Consider the following 23,258-nt stretch of genomic DNA (forward strand, 5'->3'; position numbering starts at 1 on the left):
TTGCGCAAAAAAAAAAAAAAAAAAAATCGCAGAGGTAATCGAATACCACCAAAAGAAAGCTCTATTTGTGGGGAAAAAAGGACGCCAATTTTGTTTGGGTACAGTGTAGCATGACCGCGCAATTGCCATTCAAAGTGCGACAGTGCTGAAAGCTGAAAATTGGCTTGGGCAGGAAGGTGCGTAAGTGCCTGGTATGGAAGTGGTTAAAGGCAAAAAATAAAAACCGCAGAGGTGATCAAATACCACCAAAATGAAGCTCTATTTGTGGGGAATAAAGGACATAAAGTTTGTTTAGGAGCCACGTCGCACAATTGTCATTCAAATTGCAACAGTGATGAAAGCTGAAAATTGGCCTGGGCAGAAAGGGGGTGAAAATGGCCGGTATTGAAGAGGTTAATGAGAGGAATGTACAGTCAGCGCTGAGACAGATTTTGGGCAATCCCCTGAATCCCCCTTGCAGTGCCCTCTCTAACCCACCCGGAAGGGGTTATCACCGGAGAATGCGGGACTTTCCTGGGGGTGGGTGTGTTAGTTACACAATAACAGAATGAAGGGACTTTCCACTCTGTACTTTCCGGCTTGTCTACATTCCAATTCATTATCTCAGTTCCACCTTTACACTCGCTTCGCACGCCAACACTACACCCATAAAACAACAAACAAGAATCATAAAACCCAAATGAATCGAAATAATAATAAAATCCAAATAAATCTAACAAAAAATTCCACCACCCCCCAGTCCGGTCTAGTTGAGCTCTCCCGGTCCGCTCCTATTGGCTGACGAGCAGATGAGGGTTCGGTGGAGCTTCGGGCGGACGACGTGCGCCATGTCGTGGTAAGTATCCAAGCGGGAGATACCACCATGGAAGCCGGAGAGAGAGGGGGGAGTCCTGAGAGAGAAGGGTCTGTGTCTCCGGGATACAGCTGGAGTCTGTATGCCACCAAAGCAGCTTCACCATAGACAAGGGCAAGACTGACACTCAGCCTGCCCGAGGAGAAGTGGAAACTGGAAGAGAGAGGCCATCTAGGCGGGGAAATCACGTGGCAGTTATGACGATGATGAAGGGGGAGGAGAGAGGGAAATTTCCTGTGTTATGTGTACACTTGAATTGACCAACCGGTAGAGCGCAATTGTTGCCTGCATGCATTAGGATACTATAAAAAGAGTAGAAAATTGTCGGTGTCTTTTGCTTCTGTCTCTTTATCCCACTCTGCGATGCTGGACGATTCTCTAAACTGTGTGTGTGGACGGGGACAGCTGTGAGGGGTAGGTGACCTGCGACATGACAGGGGGAGGGGGCACTGCAATCTAATATGACAGTCTCCTTTAGAATGGGAATACTCTATGCAATCTGATTGGACAATCTCCATTAGGATAGGAATACTCTATGCAATCTGATTGGACAATCTCCATTAGGATAGGAATACTCTATGCAATCTGATTGGACAATCTCCATTAGGATAGGAATACTCTATGCAATCTGATTGGACAATCTCCATTAGGATAGGAATACTCTATGCAATCTGATTGGACAATCTCCATTAGGATAGGAATACTCTATGCAATCTGATTGGACAATCTCCATTAGGATAGGAATACTCTATGCAATCTGATTGGACAATCTCCATTAGGATAGGAATACTCTATGCAATCTGATTGGACAATCTCCATTAGGATAGGAATACTCTATGCAATCTGATTGGACAATCTCCATTAGGATAGGAATACTCTATGCAATCTGATTGGACAATCTCCATTAGGATAGGAATACTCTATGCAATCTGATTGGAAAATCTCCTTTAGGATGGGAATACTCTATGCAATCTGATTGGACAATCTCCATTAGGATGGGAATAATCTATGCAATCTGATTGGACAATCTCCATTAGGATAGGAATACTCTATGCAATCTGATTGGACAATCTCCATTAGGATAGGAATACTCTATGCAATCTGATTGGAAAATCTCCTTTAGGATGGGAATACTCTATGCAATCTGATTGGACAATCTCCATTAGGATGGGAATAATCTATGCAATCTGATTGGACAATCTTCATTAGGATGGGAATACTCTATGCAATCTGATTGGACAATCTTCATTAGGATAGGCATACTCTATGCAATCTGATTGGACAATCTCCTTTAGGATGGGAATAATCTATGCAATCTTATTGGACAATCTCCATTAGCATGGGCGTACCATAGCGCCCAGCTGTCCCTGATTTCGAGGGGCTGTCCCTGATTTGGAACAATGTCCCTCTGTCCCTCATTCTCCTCATTTGTCCCTCATTTTGGTCTAGAGTTGTATATAAAATGCACTTGTTATCTATCAAAGTGTTTTCCAGCCCTAAACCTTTTATCTGATCTCTAAATTGCTGCATTTGTAAATTCCAGAAGCCAATATAAAGGAAGAGTAGTGGTAAAAAAAAAGCACTTGTGGGTTTAACAAATCTTCTTTTTTTTTTTTTTGTACAATTCTCCATTAAGGGGGCGTGACAAGGGGTGTGTCCTCTATGCCTGCATACTTTTGCTGATAGGTGTCCCTCATTCCCATCTCAGAAAGTTGGGAGGTATGGCATACTCTATTCGATTGTACAATCTCCTTTTTAACCACTTAAGCCCCGGACCAATATGCTGGCTAAAGACCCAAGGGGTTTTTACAGTTCGGGACTGCGTCGCTTTAACAGACAATTGCGCGGTCGTGCGACGTGGCTCCCAAACAAATTTTGGCGTCCTTTTTTCCCCACAAATAGAGCTTTCTTTTGGTGGTATTTAATCACCTCTGCGGTTTTTATTTTTTGCGCTATAAACAAAAATAGAGCGACTATTTTGAAAAAAATGCCCAAAAACATATATAACATTTTTTTTCCTCAGTTTAGGCCAATACGTATTCTTCTACCTATTTTTGGTAAAAAAATCGCAATAATCGTTTATCGGTTGGTTTGCGCAAAATTTATAGCGTTTACAAAATAGGGGATAGTTTTTTTGCATTTTTATTTTTTTTACTAGTAATGGCGGCGATCAGCGATTTTTTTCGTGACTGCGACATTATGGCGGACACTTCGGACAATTTTTGACACATTTTTGGGACCATTGTCATTTTCACAGCAAAAAATGCATTTAAATTGCATTGTTTATTGTGAAAATGACAGTTGCAGTTTGGGAGTTAACCACAGGTGGCGCTGTAGGAGTTAGGGTTCACCTAGTGTGTGTTTACAACTGTAGGGGGTGTGGCTGTAGGTGTGACGCCATCGATCGAGTCTCCCTAATAAAAGGGATCACTCGATCGATGCGCCGCCATAGTGAAGCACGGGGAAGCCGTGTTTACATATGGCTCTCCCCGTTCTTCAGCTCCGGGGAGCGATCGCGACGGAGCGGCTATAAACAAATAGCCACGCCGTCGTCCCGGATCGCTCCCCGAGCGGACCCGACCTCCGCATGTACCGGGGGGGGGTCCCGATCGGACCCCCCACCCACGTCTAGGCAGGCACGTACAGGTACGTTGATGTGCCTGTCCGTGCCATTCTGCCGACGTAAATGTACATGAGGAGGTCGGGAAGTGGTTAAGGTGACTATACAACCAATCTAATTGCACAGTTAGGGCCCTTTCACACGGAGCGGATCAGTAATGATCTGCTCCGTGTGTCCACTTTGCTCAGCGGGGATCCTCTGTCAAACCGCCGCTGAGCTGGCCGCTGACAGGGCGGTCCCCGCACACTGTGCAGGGACCGCCCTGTCTTTCCTCCGCTCTCCCCTATGGGGGATCGGATGAACACGGACCGTATGTCCGTGTTCATCCGATCCGGCAGACGGAAGAAAAATAGGATTTTCTTCCGTCCGCAAATGCGGATCTTTGCGGAGGCGGACAAATTACGGGTGTCAGCGGATGTTCATCCGCTGACACCCGTAATCACATAGGGACCCATGTATGTCCCGTTTTCATCCGCAAACGGACGGATGAAAATGCGGACATACGGTCCGTACGTGTGAAAGGGCCCTTAAAGTGTTACTAAACCCACAACAATAAAACCAGTCTGTATATGCTGTAAAGCATGCTTGTTATACTCACTGTGGAACCTAGGGGGTTACTCCTCTGCATTTTGTATAACGGCTGTTTGATCCTGTATGCACAGATCCTCCTCTTCTTGCATTGCCCCCATAACATCTCCTGATAGAACAGAGCCTTGGAGTCACTCTGCACATGCTCAGTTTGATGTGTATTGCTAGAGTTTTTTTTTTCTTCTTGCATGTAATCAGCACAGGGCCAATCAGCACTGTCCAGACAGAGAATCCGGGGTCCTGCATCCTCTTAGGACAGTCAGAGGAGAATGAAAACTCCTCCTACAAGCTTTAACCAGACACTGATAGAAGTCACAAGACTGCTATATACACTGTACTGCTGATGAGAAAAAGTATTTAGCCGTTTATATTTACTAAAATAATTGCATTTCCATGTTCTGTGTACTAGATATAGTGAATGCAGGGTCCTGGGTTTAGTAACACTTTAAGTTCACCACACAGGCTACAATCTGATTGTACAATTTTCTTTAAGCTTTTTTTTTTTTTTTTTTATCAAAAACTATAAAATGAGGGCACACCTGAACAATCCATTCAATTTGCCACTTATCAGGCTCTTGTACTACATAGTTGATGGTGGATCCGAAGCCAATCGTACAGTGTATGGTCATCCTGAAGGAGATTGGATAGTTTGTGGTAAGCCTAAAGCTGGCCATACACTATGCAATTTGATTGTACAGTTTCCTCTCCCTTTAAACTGAATATAACATTCAGCGGTCTCCTGTATTGCAGAGCTGTCAGATCTGAAGGAAATTGTACAACGAGAGGCGTCTGGCCAGCTGGGAAGATCTAATCTGGTGTAAGGCTGGATTCACACCTGGGCATTTCTTGTGCTTTTTGCAAATTTGCACGACAGAACGTGTTCCATAGGAAACCGTATTAAATGGACTGTAGTGCAAATCTGCAAAAAACACCTAAAATGCACAGGTGTGAACCCAGCCTGAAGGAGGGTGTGGGTATATTTTTATAGTGAATAACCTGGGTGTGTTTATTGGACCAGCAGGGAGGGTTCCTATACAGGAGATCTCTTTAGATCTCTCCCTCCCTGTTTGACATTTACTCCCTTTAATGGACATCAGAGGGTTAAAGGAGGAGTTAAAATACACAGAGGTGGGGGAGGCTGAGAGCTGTGGGTTGGAAAGCTCTAGGGCAGTGACAGGCTGTCGGTGACACCCTCTGTTATTTTGTTGACTGCTGCAAGAAGTGGGACACACACTAAGCCTGGAGCAGCTGTGCAAAACAACCAAACCATCTTCTAGATTTCATTTTCAGAGATTAACAAAGCAAGCTGTAGATGGAAGCTACTGAACAACTGCCCCCCCCCCCCCCATCCTCTTCCTACCTTGTGTTTAGTAACTAAACTTTGCACTGTTTGGGGGGTATTAGAAACCAACAGGGGGTCCAACATCTTCTCACTGATGTAATGCATACATGTGTTGGTACAGGGTGGATAGGCCTCAATGCTCAGATGCTGTACATACACCATGGATGGCTGCGGAGGGGAGCATGCTCCCTGCATACTGACTGAGCTGTCACCGACAACCCGTGGGCTCTGTTTATTATTGGGAGCCTGTGGGATGGACTAATGTACATGTGCTTGCTGTGAGAGCCAATCACAGCGATCATGTGATTAGGACAACGCCTTCCTGCTTCTCAGCGTTAACACCCCCCCTAAAGGGCCGCCAGTCAGTTGACTGGCGGGAAGAGGTTATGGTGGCTGATACCAAATAGAATTAATTATTGTTATTAATCTTATAATAAAGATATAATTTATTATATTATAATTATTCTTTATTCCTTTATTAACCTTATTCTTTAATTCTTCTTTATTAGTAGTATTCTTTATTCCTTCTTTATTCTCCGTCATAATTTTTATTATTCTCATTCTTTATTCTTTTGTTATCCTTCATCATTATTATTTATTCCTTGTAGTATTCTCATTATTATTATTATTTTTATTATTATTATTATTACTCTCATTCTTTTATTATTCTTCCTAAATTTAAAATATTATAATATTCTTCATTTATTTTTATTTATTTTTTTTATCCGTCATCATCAGGCCTCATGCACACTGGGTGTTAAAATAACGTTGTGAAAATGTCAGTAGCTTTGCAGTGAGTTTCAACTTTTTTCAGCTTTTTTCAACGTTTTTTTGAAAGCTTTTTTTTTTTTTAATGGATCAAAAACGTTAAATGCTGGTGAGTGTCGTTTGTGAGTGTTTATCAGCGTTTATTGACGTTTATCAGCGTTAGAGCGTTTTAACAGCTGAAAAACGTCTCTCAGAACCCACTTTTTTTTTTTTTTTTTTTTTTTTACTGCTCAAAAACGCCACTGCCCAAACTGCTGATAACAGCCTATGTGTGCATGGACACAGAGGATAACATGATGGAGAGTTTATTGACAGTAGAAAAAAAACGTCTACTACCAAAAACCGCTGCTGTCAAAATGTCTAAAAACGTCCAGTGTGCATGAGGCCTCAATATTATTATCGATTAATTATTATTTATCCTTTGTCATTCTTATCCTTATTAATTTTCCTTCGCTCCGTCCTTTTCGCTCCCTCCTGTCTGTCCTTTTCGCTCCCTCCTGTCTGTCCTTTTCGCTCCCTCCTGTCTGTCCTTTTTGCTCCCTCCTTTTCGCTCCCTCCTGTCTGTCCTTTTCGCTCCCTCCTGTCTGTCCTTTTCGCTCCCTACTTTTCACTCCCTCCTGTCTGTCCTTTTTGCTCCCTCCTTTTCGCTCCCTCCTGTCTGTCCTTTTCGCTCCCTACTTTTCACTCCCTCCTGTCTGTCCTTTTTGCTCCCTCCTTTTCGCTCCCTTCTGTCTGTCCTTTTCGCTCCCTCCTGTCTGTCCTTTTCGCTCCCTCCTGTCTGTCCTTTTCGCTCTCTCCTTTTCACTCCCTCCTGTCTGTCCTTTTCGCTCTCTCCTTTTCGCTCCCTCCTGTCTCTCCTTTTCCCTCCCTCCGGTCCTTCATACAGGGTGCATGTTGGTTGGCCTCAGCTTTGCCTGCAAGCCTATCCACAGCTTGCGTGTATGTACAAGCTGTCGGAGAGATCTATAGGATGGCATTGCTGATATCCTGGAAATGGCAATGTCATGCTGACTGGTGTCAGTACTGATACAGAACAAGTGTTGGACAAGTGAAGTCATATGTATTCTGGGCTGATTCAGAAAGTACTGAAGCTTGGGGATTAGCATTACAAGCTGGCAATGGCAGCCTCCATTCTAGTAGTACAGGTCCACTTTAGGGTGTCTGCACACAACTGCAGCAGCTTTTAATAGTCTGGGCTTCACCAAAATGCTGGTCATATCGCATTTTTTTTTTTTTGCTAGGAAGATAGACCACGATTCTCTCACGGCGTAACATCATCTTTCACATTAATAAAAAAATTGGGCTAACTTTATGTATTTTTTTTATTTTTTTATTGAAGTGTATTTTTTCCCAAAAAATTGCATTTGAAAGACCACTGGGCAAATACAGTGTGACATAAAATATTGCAACAATCACCATTTTATTCTCTAGGGTCTCTGCTAAATATGTATACTGACCACACTAAGCATGATAGCACAGCGTGGTAAGTTCCCTAGTTATGCTGGCAACTCGGCCTGCTCTCATCCAATGATCAGACTAGTCCTGAAACCCCCCCCCCCTCTGCACAGCCAGTCACTGGGGAGATCAGTGTGCTGCCATTTCTCCTCCCCTAGCTTTCTGATCTCTTTATGCAGCTGAGAACAGAGGGAATGTTTTTTTTTTTTTTTTTTTATCTGTATGCAGATATTTTGCCTTTCGTTTCCTTTAAACTGAATGGGCTGTTTTACAAGGTGATTATTTAGTCACTTTAACTACTTCCAGCCAAAAGACCTCATATTGACTTTCAGTGGGAATATCTACAGGCATTATACAGCTTCTCTGGACCCGGAGAAAGAATCGGCTGCCGCCGGATGATGACTATAGATTTCCGGTGATCTCTATGATAAGGTGACCAGATTTTCTTTATGAAATCAGGGGACATATATGTAGTGCCCATCAGCTCAGCCTGTTCAGTGCCCATCAGGCCTCGTACACACGACCAGACCGTTTTCATCGGACATGTCTGCTGGCAGATTTTGGTCTGATGTGTGTACACACCATCAGACCAAAATCCCCGCGGACAGAAAACGCGGTGGCGGCGACGATGACGTGTGTGACCCAGGAAGTTCAATGCTTCCACGCATTCGTCTAATCACTTCGACGCATGTGAGGGATTTCGGCCCAGCGGACATGTCCGATGAGTCGTACTAATCATTGGACATGTCTGACGGACAGGCTTCCAGCGGACATGTTTCTTAGCATGCTAAGAAACATTTGTCCGCTGGAAACCTGTTCGCTAGCCCAGGAATCCGGTCCGCTAGGCCGTACACACGGTCGGACATGTCCGCGGACCAGTTTCAGCAGACATGTTCGGTCGTGTGTACGAGGCCTCAGTGCATAGCGAGCGAGGAGATGGATTATACAGAGCAGGGATCTCCTGTTTACCCCGCACAGCTGCTGTCCTCAGACAAAGTACCGCCTCTTATAATAGAGGTCTGACAGCCGAGTAAGCGGGAGATCCCCGATCTGTATAATCTGGCGGTGCTCGCCTCCCACCCCACCCATCTGGGACCCATTGTAGGGCCGGCCCTGGGCCCAGCTTGCAGTGCACCCACACAGGATAGGCCCTGAATCTGGGGACAGACGGGCTCCGGGGACAATGTCCTCAATTTGGGGACTGTCCCTGGAAACCAGGGGCTCCTGGTCACCCTACTCTATGACCGTCGGAGGCCCGGGTGCAACGTTATGATGTCACGTCTGGGCCGCGGTTGTAAACAAAGCCATGATTGCAGCTGGTAAGCGTGAGATCGTGAGTGGATTATTTTTTTTGAGAGAGATGTGGGGTCTTATTGACCCGGCACCTCTCATTAAGAGGACCTGTTACCAACGATTCCTGTTACAATGGAATTTTATAAAAGTGATTCAAAAAAAGTGTAAACATAAAGTAGAATTTTAAATCCCCTGTCCCCAGTAGCTTGCACTCAGAAGCGAATGCACACGTAAGTCCCGCCCACATATGTAAACGCCGTTCAAACCACACCTGGGAGGTATCGCTGCGCGCGTTAGAGCTCGAGCAACAATTCTAGCACTAGACCTCTTCTGTAACTCTAAACTGGTAACCTGTAAAAACAATTAAAGCGGCTATGGAGATTTTTAAGTACCGAAGTTTGGTGCCATTCCATGAGTGTGCGCAATTTTAAAACGTGACATGTTGGGTATCTATTTACTTGGCGTAACATCATCTTTCACATAATACAAAAAAAATGGGCTAACATTACTGTTTTTGTTATTTTTTTAAATTGTGAAACGGTCCCCCACCCAAAAAAAAATGTTGCAATAACCACCATTTTATTCCCTAGGGGTGCCTGCTAAAAAATATATATATATGTTTGGGGGTTCAGAATAATTTTTCTATCAAAAAAGATGATTTTTACATGAAGGAGAGAAGTGCCAGAATAGGCCCGGTAGGGAAGTGGTTAAGAGCCGTCTGGGCCTTTGCCTGTTCTCTGAGGAAGGAAAACGATTGCATCATCCTTGTCTTTTCCTGAACTATGCACCTCTTTGTGATATGATCTTTGTTTTGTTCCTATTTGGTTGCTGTGAGAAAACATAATGTTCTGCACATAAAGACCTTGCCATGAGCCTAATAAAGCAGCCATTGCCTCAGGGCCAGTTCACACCAGTTGCAGTTCTGTGCGCTTTTTTTTTTCTGCACAAAATGCATGCACAGCGTTTTCCCATGTATTCCAATAGCTCTCGTTCACACCATGCAGTTTCTTCACCGGAAACTGATTGCATGGTGTGAACGAGAGCCATTGAAATACATGGGAAAACGCTGTGCATGCATTTTGTGCAGGAAAAAAAAGCGCACAGAACTGCATCTGGTGTGAACTGGCCTTTAAAGCAGAAGTCGACAGTGCAAATTGTCACCCCCCCCCCCTATAATTGTGGGGAGGGGCAATTGCAGCTGGTGTTAAGGAATACTGGGGGAGGGGGATTTGTAGCTTATGTGGGGGTACACGGGGGGGGGTAATGTACTTCATGTGGGGGGAGGGGATTTGTAGCTGATGTGGGCGGGGGCACACTCACGGGTGGGAAGAAGTTGTAGCTGATGTGGGTGGGGGCACACTCACGGGTGGGAAGAAGTTGTAGCTGATGTGGGTGCACACTCGCGGGTGGGAAGAAGTTGTAGCTGATGTGGGGGCACGCTCACGGGTGGGAAGAAGTTGCTGCTATGGGCGGGGGCACACTCACGGGTGGGAAGAAGTTGTAACTGATGTGGGGGCACACTCACGGGTGGGAAGAAGTTGCTGCTGTGGGCGGGGGCACACTCACGGGTGGGAAGAAGTTGTAGCTGATGTGGGCGGGGGCACACTCACGGGTGGGAAGAAGTTGCTGCTGTGGGCGGGGGCACACTCACGGGTGGGAAGAAGTTGCTGCTGTGGGCGGGGGCACACTCACGGGTGGGAAGAATTGTAGCTGATGTGGGGGCACACTCACGGGTGGGAAGAAGTTGCTGCTGTGGGCGGGGGCACACTCACGGGTGGGAAGAAGTTGTAGCTGATGTGGGCGGGGGCACACTCACGGGTGGGAAGAAGTTGCTGCTGTGGGCGGGGGCACACTCACGGGTGGGAAGAAGTTGTAGCTGATGTGGGGGCACACTCACGGGTGGGAAGAAGTTGCTGCTGTGGGCGGGGGCACACTCACGGGTGGGAAGAAGTTGTAGCTGATGTGGGCGGGGGCACACTCACGGGTGGGAAGAAGTTGCTGCTGTGGGCGGGGGCACACTCACGGGTGGGAAGAAGTTGCTGCTGTGGGCGGGGGCACACTCACGGGTGGGAAGAAGTTGTAGCTGATGTGGGGGCACACTCACGGGTGGGAAGAAGTTGCTTCTGTGGGCGGGGGCACACTCACGGGTGGGAAGAAGTTGTAGCTGATGTGGAGGCACACTCACGGGTGGGAAGAAGTTGCTTCTGTGGGCGGGGGCACACTCACGGGTGGGAAGAAGTTGTAGCTGGGGGAGGGGGGGGGATTTTAGCTGGTGTGAGGGCATACTGCAGAGTTACTTCATGTGGGGGCACCCTGGGGGGGGGGGGTTTGGCTGATGTGGGGGGCACACTGAAGGATGGGAAGAAGTTGTAGCTGATGTGGAAGCTGGAGAGGGTAGTTGGGTTTGCAGGCGATGTGGGGGTGCACTGGAGGGGGTGTAGGTGATGTAGGAGCACATTGGGGTTTTAGCTGGTGTGAGGGAATACTGGGGGGGGGGGATTTGTAGCTTATGTGGGTGCACACTGAAGGATGGGAGGACACTGGAGGGGGAGATGTATTTTTTTTAGCTCATGTAGGAGCACACTGGGGGGGGGGGGGTAAACAAACCCTCAGGCTGCATTTAGACCTGAGCGTTTTCAGTTCGAAAAACGCCAAGCAAGCAAAATCCCATTCATTTAATGGCACCTGTTCACATCTGAGCATTTTGTCACCTGATGCAAAACTCATGAGCTGCTTTGGGGCAGATTACAGGCGTTTTTCTGCGTTTTACATTGGACGAGCCGACGAGGGACCTGCAGGAGGAGGAGAGATATATACCCCCCAGACTCCTCCTACAAATCCAGGCTAGCCTGCGGCCAGCCTTCTGACAGATCTCTTTTGTGGCCCCAACAAACCCCTGAACGCTGCTCATGTCGAAGGATGAGCTTGGGTGTGTTATTTGGACATACCGTATTTATCTGCATATAACATTCACTGGCTTACCATTGCCATGAATGCAGCCTTACCATTGCAACCAATGCAGCCTTACCATTGCAACCAATGCAGCCTTACCATTGCAACCAATGCAGCCTTACCATTGCAACCAATGCAGCCTTACCATTGCAACCAATGCAGCCTTACCATTGCAATCAATGCAGCCTCACATGTGCCATGAATGCAGCCTCACATGTGCCATGAATGCAGCCTGATTGATGCCCATCTGCAGCCTCGAAGGGGACGAGTGACGACAGATTAGAAAACAGGAGAATTTTCCTGTTTACTCGGTTACCTCTTTAATACAAAGTCCTGCCTCCTATGATAGACAGAACAGTCATCCAATGGCATCCCAGGAGACTGGACTTCCTATTACAAATGCCGCTGAGTAAACAGGAGATTCTCTTTGTGTAATCTGATGGTGCTCGTCCCGCCCCCTCCCTGTCCCCTCCGAGGCAGCTCCGATAAATACGGTATATATCTTTTGTGGCCCTGGGGGCCACAAAAAAAATATATCCAAATCACCAGGGGGGCCGTATTAAATCACCAGGGGGGGGGGGCGCAATTGGCCCGCGGGCCAGACTTCGGACATGCCTGATGTACATAGATCATGTGAATGCTCCATGTATGTGTGGTGGGTTAGACATGGGGCATTGGTGAACACATTTTACAAAATTCCTCAGCATATTTTAGAGCTGCACAATTAATCATTAAAAAATTGTGATCTCGATTCAACCCCCCCTGATGATCTCCAATGCAGAATTTGACGATTCTTTCATATAACAAGTGGAGAGATTTATCTGCTCACTCGGCTGTAAAAAGAAAATATAAGCAGTCTGCCAAGTTTGTAACAACATGAAACTGTGTGTAAATGCAGGAAGTTTAACAACTTCAAGTCCAAATCTTTTTCTGACACTTGTTTCTTAAGACCCCTTTCACACTGGAGCGGTGTGCAGGCGCTATTGCGCTAAAAATTGCGCCTGCAAACCGACCCTAAGGCTGCATTCACATCTGAGCGACAGCCGCGTTCGCGTGTAGCGGCGTATTTTGCCGCGAGTACAAAATTTTCACTTTTTTTTAATTTTTTTTTCTCAAAGTCTTCCCATTGCTGTCAATGGGAAAAAGCCTATGTCGCCTGAAAAAAAGGGTCCGGGACTTTTTTTCAGGCGACAGGCGTTCGGTGTCTATGAGATGTGAACCATCTCCATAGACAGCAATGGGAATTCTCCCCTCGAGCGACAGAAGCGTCCGGCGTCGGGCGTTTTGTCGCTCAGGTGTGAATGGGGTCTAAACAGCGGCTGCTGTTTCTCCAGTGTGAAAGCCTCAAGGGCTTTCACCCTGGAGAGCAGCGATATTAGGACGAGAAAAAAAGTCCTGCTAGCTGTATCTTTGGAGCGGTGTGTTTAGCCCTCCTCCACCGCTCCTTACCATTGAAAGCAATGGGAAACCGCCAGCAATGCGCCTCTGCAGTGGTTTTTCGGCCGCTAGTGGGGGGGTAACCCCCCCTCCCCACTAGCAGCCGACTACTGCTGCAAAATTAGCGGTAAATTGCCGCTTAAAATAGCGCCGCTTTAACACCACCGCCCCAGTGTGAAAGGGGCCTAAGTTAAAATCAATATTTTTTTCTAGAAAATTACTTGGAACCCCCAAACATTATATATATTTTAGCAGAGACCCTAGGGAATAAAATGGCAATTTTATGTCACACTATATTTGCCCAGCAGTCTTTTTTTTTTTTTTTAGGAAAAAATACACTTCAATGAATAATTAAAAAACAAAACAAACGAAACGGTAAAGTTAGCCCAATTTTTTTTGTTTGTTTTAATGTGAAAGATGATGTTACACCGCGAGAATCGTGATCTATCTTCTAAGCAAAAAAAATGTGATTCTCATTTTAGCCAGAATCGTGCAGCTCTAGCATATTTTGTGTTTAACAATGACTTGGAATAAAATCTCAACAGATTCGGTGACGGCTTGGTAAATGACATTCTTTACTGGTACCCTAAAAGTCCCTTATGTTTTTCTTTCGGGGAAATTTCTGCCTATTAGAATACATTGCCTAGAATGTTTTGCATAAGTTTATTAAAAAAAAAAAATAACGTAGCGGAGAATGTGTGGAGAATGCCTTGGGACTCATCTATGGTTTTCCTCTTCTCTCTTTAGATTGTGGGACCTTACAGCACCTCTTCTGACCGGTCTACAGAATTTTTTCTTTTTTTTTCGTTTTGGCTACTCGCTTATCATGCAAGGCTAAACACCCCACAAGGGGAAGTCATTCTCTAGGAGGTAGTTATTTGCAGCCATTGTTTTAAAGTAAAATGTGCAGCCAGGTATCATCTATGGAGTCATCCCATCTAATGCAAAAAAATTGCACAAAAACATGTAATGTTGTGCAGACAAATTTGGAAATATCCCTGCTAAATCTGTATGAAAGTCCTCTACGCCAAGCTAGTTACATCCCGCCAGGATAGTTTTTAGATGCAGAATAATTTATTTTTACGGATTTGTGGTTTTGTTTTTATTTTAGCCACTTAGATTCATGCCCTGTGTTGCTGCTTGGTGTGCCAGCGAGCAATGAAAGGTTGGAGAACACAAGCTTGCATTCACACCCGCAGAGGCCAGAAGCGTTGGGTGCCAGCTGTTGCTGTTCTGGCCATTGGTTCCATTACTCTCTGAAAGCGTCATCCTCAATATTGCTTTGACACCAGGTGATGTGATCCTAAATAATGCTTTTCATTGTAGAGCACCACAAGAATAACAGCAGAAAGGTAGCAATTTGACACGTGAACTCCTCAGTATCACAAAGCGTATTCGTCTTTATGTAACACCATATTTTCCTGGCATTAGCTTGGGGCTTTAGTACAGGGCTACCTCCTAGAGAATGACTTCCCCCGTCTTTTGTTTTTTAACTCTTATAATGGAAGAATTAAACGGCAATGCCTATTTGGCAAAGCTGCTGAAATCTAGCCAATCTGTGGGCATGATTACCTTGGAATTTTCATGTGAACTTTACCGCATATCGACTTTTTCTAAATTTCCCTCCAATCCGCCTGTTTCCGAGCGAAGCCTTGCTAAAGCTGGTTTTTACTACACCGGAGAGAATGATAAAGTCAAATGCTTCACCTGTGGACTAATGCTAGATAACTGGAAGAGGGGAGACAGTGCATTTGAGAAACACAAGAGGCTTTATCCAAGCTGCAGCTTCATCCAGAACGCATCTCCCGTCAACCTTGGAGCATCCCTAAATTCGGCTTTCTCGACTCCACGTTCTCTGGGCAGTCAGGCTTCGTCTTCAGAAGAAGGTGTTATAAGTAAAACCTACACGAGCATTCCTCATGATTCAGTTACAAGGGCTGTGGAAGACGTGTCTCACCTAAGGAGCAACGACGGCTTGTACACAGAAGAAGCCAGGCTTCGCACTTACACAAACTGGCCTGTGACCTTTCTTAGTCCTAGCGATCTTGCTAAAGCTGGGTTCTACTACATAGGTCCAGGAGATAAAGTCGCTTGCTTCGCCTGTGATGGGAAGTTGAATAACTGGGAGCCCAACGATAATGCCTTGGCAGAACACCGCAGACACTTTCCAGAATGTTCTTTTGTGAGCACTAGCGCCAAACCATCATTGAGATCCAATGTTTCTAATGTCTGCATGCAGACCACGTCATCTCGGCTGAAGACGTTCATAAATTGGCCCTCCAGGATCCCAGTGACACCCAAAAAACTAGCAGAATCTGGCTTTTACTATGTTGGTAAGTGTAGTATGTATACTTGCTAAAATTGCATTTTTTTTTTTTTTTTTTATATAAACCTTGCTGTTCCTTTCCGAGTGCCTTTATTGTGGGCATGTGAAGCCCACTAGTATCATCTTCCGGGATACGGCGCTGATGGCTACCCAGCATGCACCCCCCGATCTCGCGCATGCATTCCACTGTAAGTAATGCAATGCTACCAGTGGGGGAGAATAGACATTGACTCCTGGGATTGATGAAACTTCTCTCCCAGGAGCCAATGCGCTCCTGGAAATGACCTACCGGAAGAGCAGCAATTGCCCCGCATAAAGAGGGTAAAATAATGGCCAATGTGGATTTATACTGAAATAAGTGGGAAGGTGCAAAGTTGTCAATGTGGGTGGCATTCCGCTTCAATAGCGGAAGAATAAATAACCTTTTAAAGAGCTGGTAACATCAATAAAGAAAACTATGTGTATGGTGAAATTCCGCGCCTAACTAAAAACATATAAAAAAATATTTAGAAGTTATAAGCTGCTCCTCAATAACACAAGTGATATGTGAACAAGATATAATATAAATAGAGGGCGCTAGGCCCATACAAGGTAAGTATAGTGCCGTGAAAAAGTATCTAATTGACAATAAAATTGCAACATAAATAACAAAAAATATATAAAATATAAGTCCCAACAAATCGCAGTCGGCGCTGCACTTGAAACCACACACAGTGAATTCAAATATGATCAGATGTAAAAATAAATTGAAACAATGAACAAAGTCCAATTGTGATTATACAGTAATTCTGTGAAAGAAGAAATGCCGCCACCGCTTCTATGTATTTTTCAATTCCACCCAAGGTGCTTTAGATAAAGTTTGCTCTTACCAGAGCTTGTTGACCCCTTTAGTGAAAAAGATGGTCAACTGAGCTTATGCAGGATTGTGCCTGCACACATGTAGATACGGACAGACCACTTTGCAGATTTCAGGAGCATTGGGGGGTGCCCACCCGGCACTGAGGCTGCGGACCTGTCACCGCTCAAAGCGGTTCCTATAGTGGGATTCGCTGGGGGATGAAAGCCGCCGCTATCATGTTGTCCAAACGATCTCTCCGACAGTCCAAAGCACGGGGGGTATGTCACGTGACCAAACTGCCTCCGACGTACGTTTCGTTATGTTAACGTCATCAGGGACGCCCCCCTGATGACGTTAACATAACGAAACGTACGTCGGAGGCAGTTTGGTCACGTGACATACCCCCCGTGCTTTGGACTGTCGGAGAGATCGTTTGGACAACATGATAGCGGCGGCTTTCATCCCCCAGCGAATCCCACTATAGGAACCGCTTTGAGCGGTGACAGGTCCGCAGCCTCAGTGCCGGGTGGGCACCCCCCAATGCTCCTGAAATCTGCAAAGTGGTCTGTCCGTATCTACATGTGTGCAGGCACAATCCTGCATAAGCTCAGTTGACCATCTTTTTCACTAAAGGGGTCAACGAGCTCTGGTAAGAGCAAACTTTATCTAAAGCACCTTGGGTGGAATTGAAAAATACATAGAAGCGGTGGCGGCATTTCTTCTTTCACAGAATTACTGTATAATCACAATTGGACTTTGTTCATTGTTTCAATTTATTTTTACATCTGATCATATTTGAATTCACTGTGTGTGGTTTCAAGTGCAGCGCCGACTGCGATTTGTTGGGACTTATATTTTATATATTTTTTGTTATTTATGTTGCAATTTTATTGTCAATTAGATACTTTTTCACGGCACTATACTTACCTTGTATGGGCCTAGCGCCCTCTATTTATATTAAATAAAGAAAACTAACTGACACGTAAAGGAGAAGTATGGCATGGGTTAAATAACTAGTACATATCCCATTAGTCACATATCGGCTAATCTCTTTTTCCCTACCTCTTTTAGTTTTTACAGCTTTTCCTTCAGCTGGCAAAAACGGTCCATTTTCAGTTTGAAAAGTTTCAGGGGGTGTGAACATCTTCACCATCACACCCCCTGCCTCTGTCCCCACTCCCCTAAGAGACGTGGCTGTGCGGATAGATAGGGATGGAGACGGGAGGGGGGAGCAGCTATGCGCTGTGACGTCTCAGAAAGAAGCAGAGGGAGGAGAGAGGCAAATTGGCAGGGAAGGGGGTGTATCCAGACTCTATATTCACACCATTGTCTGGACGATGCTGTATGGAAGTCTGTAGAACTTCTCACAGGTATTCATCTCGATTTTAACAGAATAGGGGCACTTCTGAGAGGGCTGGAAAGGTTTATAGATATCAGCAGCTCACAAAAATGAAACTTATACTTTTCTTTTAAAGGGCTATATATCTAGTGATCCCTGTGGCAAATCCTGCACATGCGCCAGGCCCCTGGGCATCTGTGCCATGGTCCCTGTTCACTCCTATCGATTGGCTTTGCACTTCGGTTGTACAGATCCAAGCAAAGATATAGAGGTGTTGTGTATAATCTTTCAGCATTTTTGTTGTTAAATCTAGAGATCTGTAAATGGGCCACTAGAGGAGGGCAAAATGCAATTGGGCGCAGTTGCTCCAGTAGCTAACTTTTGAGATGTCAGACACAGGGATTGTATTGTTTTTTATTGAGTTGGTTGACTCGTAGGGGTTGATTTATCAAAGGAAAACTGACTGTGCACTTTTCAAGTGCAGTTGCTCCAGAGCAGTGTTTCTCAAGGCGCCCTAACAGGTCATGTTTTCAGCCTTCCCATTATTTTGCACAGGTGATTTGTTCAGTTTCACTGCCTTGGTAATTACCACAGCCGTGTTCATCTGAGGAAAATCTAGTGAAAACATGACCTGATGGGGCGCCTTGAGGACTGGAGTTGAGAAACTCGGCTCCGGAGCTTAATAAATGTCGGGAAGCTCTGACTTCCATCATCCAATACTGTGCAAGCAAAAAAATACAATTTCTTTTCTTTGCAGGTGATTTGAGTTATTTTTTTTATTTTTTTTCGTAAAGTGAAGCCTTACCTCATTTACTAAGCTTTGTCGCAACTGCACTTGCAAAGGGTACAGTCTGTTGGCCTTTAGTAAATCAACCCCATTGACTTTCATTGCGAGAAGGAGCAAGTACAACCGTTGGCAACTTTTTCCAAAATAAGTCATTTTAAATCTCGGCATTTATTTTCTTTATTATTATTTTTATTTTCAATCAATCTGCTTGTTTTATTGCAGGACGGAATGATGACGTGAAGTGCTTCTGTTGTGACGGTGGTTTGAGGTGCTGGGAGTCTGGAGATGACCCCTGGGTTGAACATGCAAAATGGTTTCCAAGGTACAATATTTCTTCTGTTTTATGTAGCATTAAAGAAAAAAGAGAGAATAGTTTAAACCTGCAACCAAATCTTGTAATTTATTGTTATGTGTAAATTTTTACATGCTTCTGCCAGTCCATTGTGTTGATTTGCAGGTTCCATAGACTCACCTTTTACCATTCCCACTTGTCCAAGTGTTACTGCTTTCGATTGTCAACAAAGCTGTGATAGGAGCTGTAAGAACAGGATGGTGGCTAGGGAAATATAATCAGGTCTAAATTTTATATAGAATATTACACACCTCATCTACCCAGTAGCAAATTGGTAGTTCTCGTCAATGATATCCCTAGGGAAGTCTCACCAGATGCCAGTCTCTGGAGCCCATCCGCACTGTAAAGCCTCGTACACAAGATCAGATTTTCTGCAGACAAAGCCTCAGACTTTTGTCTGAAGGGCGTTGGCCAAGAACTTGTCTTGCATACAAACGGCACACAATTGTCAGCCAACAAACGCGAACGTAGTGACGTACTACGTGGTTTTTCAGCTCTTTAGTGGCAGCCTTTGAGCACCTTCTGCTAATGTTGTGTTTGGTGAGCATTGATGCCGAGCATGCGTGTTTTGTACTTTTTAGACTTGTGTACACACGCTCGGGAAAATCCGATAACAGACCATTGTCCGCGGGACAATTTTAAAGCCTGCCATCCAACATTTGTCAACTGGAAAATCCGACAACAATTGTCGGATGGCGTGTACAAACGGTCATATTTTCTGCCCACAGTCTTTCATCACACAATTTCCGTCAGAAAATCCAATCGTTCGTTCGAGGCTTAAGAAGGCGGTGCCAGAATAGGATGTATGCACACCGAGAATGTCCCAAGCTTCAAAACGGTTATTCAATCATACAGTCTGTGTTGACCATCAATGTATGGTGGCCCTCTCTGACACATTTCACTCATATGGGCCTAATTGTGAAGATGGCACTTTGACCCATTTTTGATTGAAGTGGATCCAGAGCTAGCATGGTTGTCTCTATCAACCATGGCCAACAGTATGAAGTTTCTGACCTCCTGAGACTGCTAGTTGCCTTTTTGCTTCATTAACCAGTATGAATTTGTCACGGAAGGTCCCCGCATCCAGATCGAATGCTTCCGTCATGTACCGCTTTCATCAGTCTGGACATAGATACTCGATTTTAGCTGCCTTGAAACACACAACGAGACGAGACTTGTATGTGTGCTAAGTATGGACTATCAGTATCAGTAATGTCCCATCTCATAGAATTTATGATATAATTTCTTAGTCACCCTATGGCCCTATTGGACATAAGGTGACCCTAGACATAGGAGAATCTGAGTCTGTCACAGAATTCATATATGATACTGTAAACTCTGGTGTGCCCTATATTCTCCACTTTTTTGCAAGGGAAAAAAAAAATGTGCTTTGGATTGTAGGAAGCTTGTTTGCTATTATACATGTGCAAAGTGCTGCTTTTTAATATCGGACATTCCACTTGTTCTGGTTGGACCCATGACCCCAATGCCACAGCTGCTTTTAACCTCCCAGCCAGGGATGAGTTGGCATTCAGATAACATGGTTGCCTGGACAGGAGATGATGGTGGCACCTGTATTCTCCCTCAGATTTACTTTGTCACTTGAGCCTTGTGTCGCACTATTTGTGAACACACTACTTGTATCATTTCTTATATTTCGACTTTTTTCTTTTAGGTGTGAATATCTATTGCACATTAAAGGTCAGAGTTTTGTCCAAAACATTCAAGAGCGGTATCCACATCTTCTAGATCAGGTAGGTTGGTGAGAACTGTTAATGGAAATCACATTTTTCTTTCTAGTTGGGGGGGGGGGGGGGGGGGGGGGGGGAATTGGAACCTCCCCTGTTTAAAAATAAAATAAAACTTGTTATGGGATGACAACCGTAAAATAAGGGATAGAAAATGTATGTTGTCCACATTTGGATATTATTAAAGGGAATTCTGTCTACACTTCTAGACGAGTATAAGTTACATCTGCTTATAATGGCTAACTTTTTTTTTTTTTTTATTTCTAGTTGCTATCAAATTCAGAATCTCAAAATAATGAAGCCCAGTATCCACCAAGTGAGTATATTTTAATAGAAAAATAAAAAATTCAATAATTTGTGTAAAGAGTCCCATTGGCAGAGTTCAGAGACTGGCAGGAATAGACCCCCTTATAAGGAGGACATACACCAGGCACATTTGGTTCACACTGAATGCGGCTTTTGAATAATAATAATAATGCTTACACTTATATAGCGCCAATTACACCGTTGCCGATGTGTCTAAGCACTGATAATGGTTGTCATTATTACCCAACTCAATGGTACTCATTTTACCGACCTCGGAAGGATGAAAGGCTGAGTGGACCCCGCTGGGATCGAACCTGCAGCCCTTGGGACACAGGCAATCACAGACTGCTGCAAAGGAGCATTTAGCCCCCTGCGCTATCTTACCAGCTTGAATCGCGCTACTTCAGCGTGATTTCAAAGTTCCCGGTCAGTGCGGCTTGACAACATTGTGCGATTTTCATGCACAGATGTCAATGCAAGTTGCACATGAAATCACCAAAAATAGTGCAGGAACCTTTTTCAGATCGGTGCAAGTCAGCCGGAACAAATTGGGTGCTACTTGCCATGCGATTTGACAGTTAAAAATTGCATGACAAGTGACATCGGTGTGAACGGGGGCTTAACCAAAGTTTGATTTGAAAAACAAGCTAATGGATCAAAGTGACCTGCCACCAATCATGTGTATCATTCTATGGCTTTGAACTTTGGATTATTTTTTTTTGAAAGTGGCTGAAACTGCTAGACAGTTGCCCGAAGGTTATGCAAGAAATTTGACTCCATGAAGATCATTTTCTCCTAGGCACATCCGTAGTTGACTTTCAATTGCTGCAAGGCTGTTGCGGGTTAGGAACTCAAACATTTCTAATATTACAGCCAGGAAAGTGGCATTTTCAGAATTTGGGCTATATCAGCCCAGTAATCTCTCATGGCAGATCTTTGGTTCTTTTGGCTATACCAGGATACTACCCAGAAACATTATTTTTGTTGGGTTATATGTAATGGCATTATTATTCATATATGATAAAAATAAATAAAATAAAATGCCCTCCTCCGGTAATGAATGGCATTCAGTTTATTACCGCAGAGCAGCCATTTCATTGTTTACAGGCAAAGTTTAGTACCTCTCTGTGCTTAGAAATCAGTTGATTAGGATATCAGAAGCTGGTGTTTAGGTTAAATGACTGTTTTTTGGTAAACTTTTAAAATAAAATAAAAAGTCAAATATCATCATCTTTTGTCTTTTTTAGTTATTCGCTTGGATAAGGAGAATAACCAGGATGATGAGACTTGTATGAACACCACAGAGGTCCAAGATGTTCTGGCTATGGGCTTCAACCGCAGATTGGTCAAAGAAACCATTTTTAATCGCATACTGACCACAGGAGAGAATTACAAGGAAGCTGCAGACTTGGTGAATGATTTACTGAGCGCCCAGAAAGAGCAGACTGAAGAGGAGAGAGACCGACAATCAGAGCAGAGTTCAGCAGGTAATTAACATGCATGTGAATCGCTGCCTATAAAAGAGGATGCAGCAGGCCCAGATTCAGGTACATTTGCGCGATATTTGCGGGGGAGCAGGGCAACGATTTTGCCCTGCGCCCCCGCAAATATTTTGCGCTGCCCTCGATTCACGGAGCAGTAGCTCTGTAAATTGCGAGGGCGCGCCAGCAAAATTGCCCGGCGTAAGTGTGCGCAATGTAAATGATCCCGCCGGGGGTGGGAATCATTTAAATTAGGCACGCTCCTGCGCCGAGCGTACAGCGCATGCTCCGTCGGGAAACTTTCCCGACGTGCATTGCGGCAAATGACGTCGCAAGGACGTCATTTGCTTCAAAGTGAACGTGAATGGCGTCCAGCGCCATTGAGGAATCACTTACGCAAACGACGTGAAATTCAAATTTCACGTCGCGGGAGCGGCGGCTATACTTTAGCATTGGCTGCCCCTACTATTAGAAGGGGCAGCCTTGCGCTAAAGTTGCCGTACGGAAACTCCGTACCTGGCTTGCGCAGGGCCCGTGCAAGTTTGTGAATCAGTGGTAGTATGCAATTTGCATACTACACGCTGATCACAATGGGAGCACCCCCTAGTGGCCCACGCAAGAATGCAGCCTAAAATCTGCGTGGCATAAGAGCCTTATGCCGCGCAGATTTTAGGCTGCAGTCGGTGTAACGAGGTTCCTGAATCAGGAGCACTTGTTACACCGGAGCAAGTAAGCAATTGCGCCGTGTAACCTATGGTTACACGGGCGCAATT

At 44.8% G+C, this 23,258-nt stretch overlaps 1 protein-coding gene across 2 annotated transcripts in view; it reads left to right on the forward strand.

The window, feature by feature from the left end:
• The first annotated feature begins 753 nt into the window (after window positions 1–753).
• The window catches only part of BIRC2 (baculoviral IAP repeat containing 2), a 29,106-nt gene continuing 6,601 nt past the window's right edge, over window positions 754–23,258 (forward strand). The window contains exons 1-6 of one of the 2 annotated variants that reach the window (XM_040340210.1): window positions 754–835; window positions 14,056–15,641; window positions 18,821–18,920; window positions 20,626–20,704; window positions 20,966–21,014; window positions 22,252–22,491. In XM_040340210.1, coding sequence (XP_040196144.1) covers window positions 14,774–15,641; window positions 18,821–18,920; window positions 20,626–20,704; window positions 20,966–21,014; window positions 22,252–22,491 — 1,336 coding nt within the window. In that variant the 5' untranslated portion in view covers window positions 754–835; window positions 14,056–14,773. Of the gene's footprint in view, window positions 836–1,161; window positions 1,268–14,055; window positions 15,642–18,820; window positions 18,921–20,625; window positions 20,705–20,965; window positions 21,015–22,251; window positions 22,492–23,258 lie in introns of those variants that run through there. The other variant, XM_040340209.1, reaches the window with a different exon arrangement.

Source organism: Rana temporaria, chromosome 2, assembly GCF_905171775.1.
Source record: "Rana temporaria chromosome 2, aRanTem1.1, whole genome shotgun sequence".
Classification (NCBI taxonomy): Eukaryota; Metazoa; Chordata; class Amphibia; order Anura; family Ranidae; genus Rana; species Rana temporaria.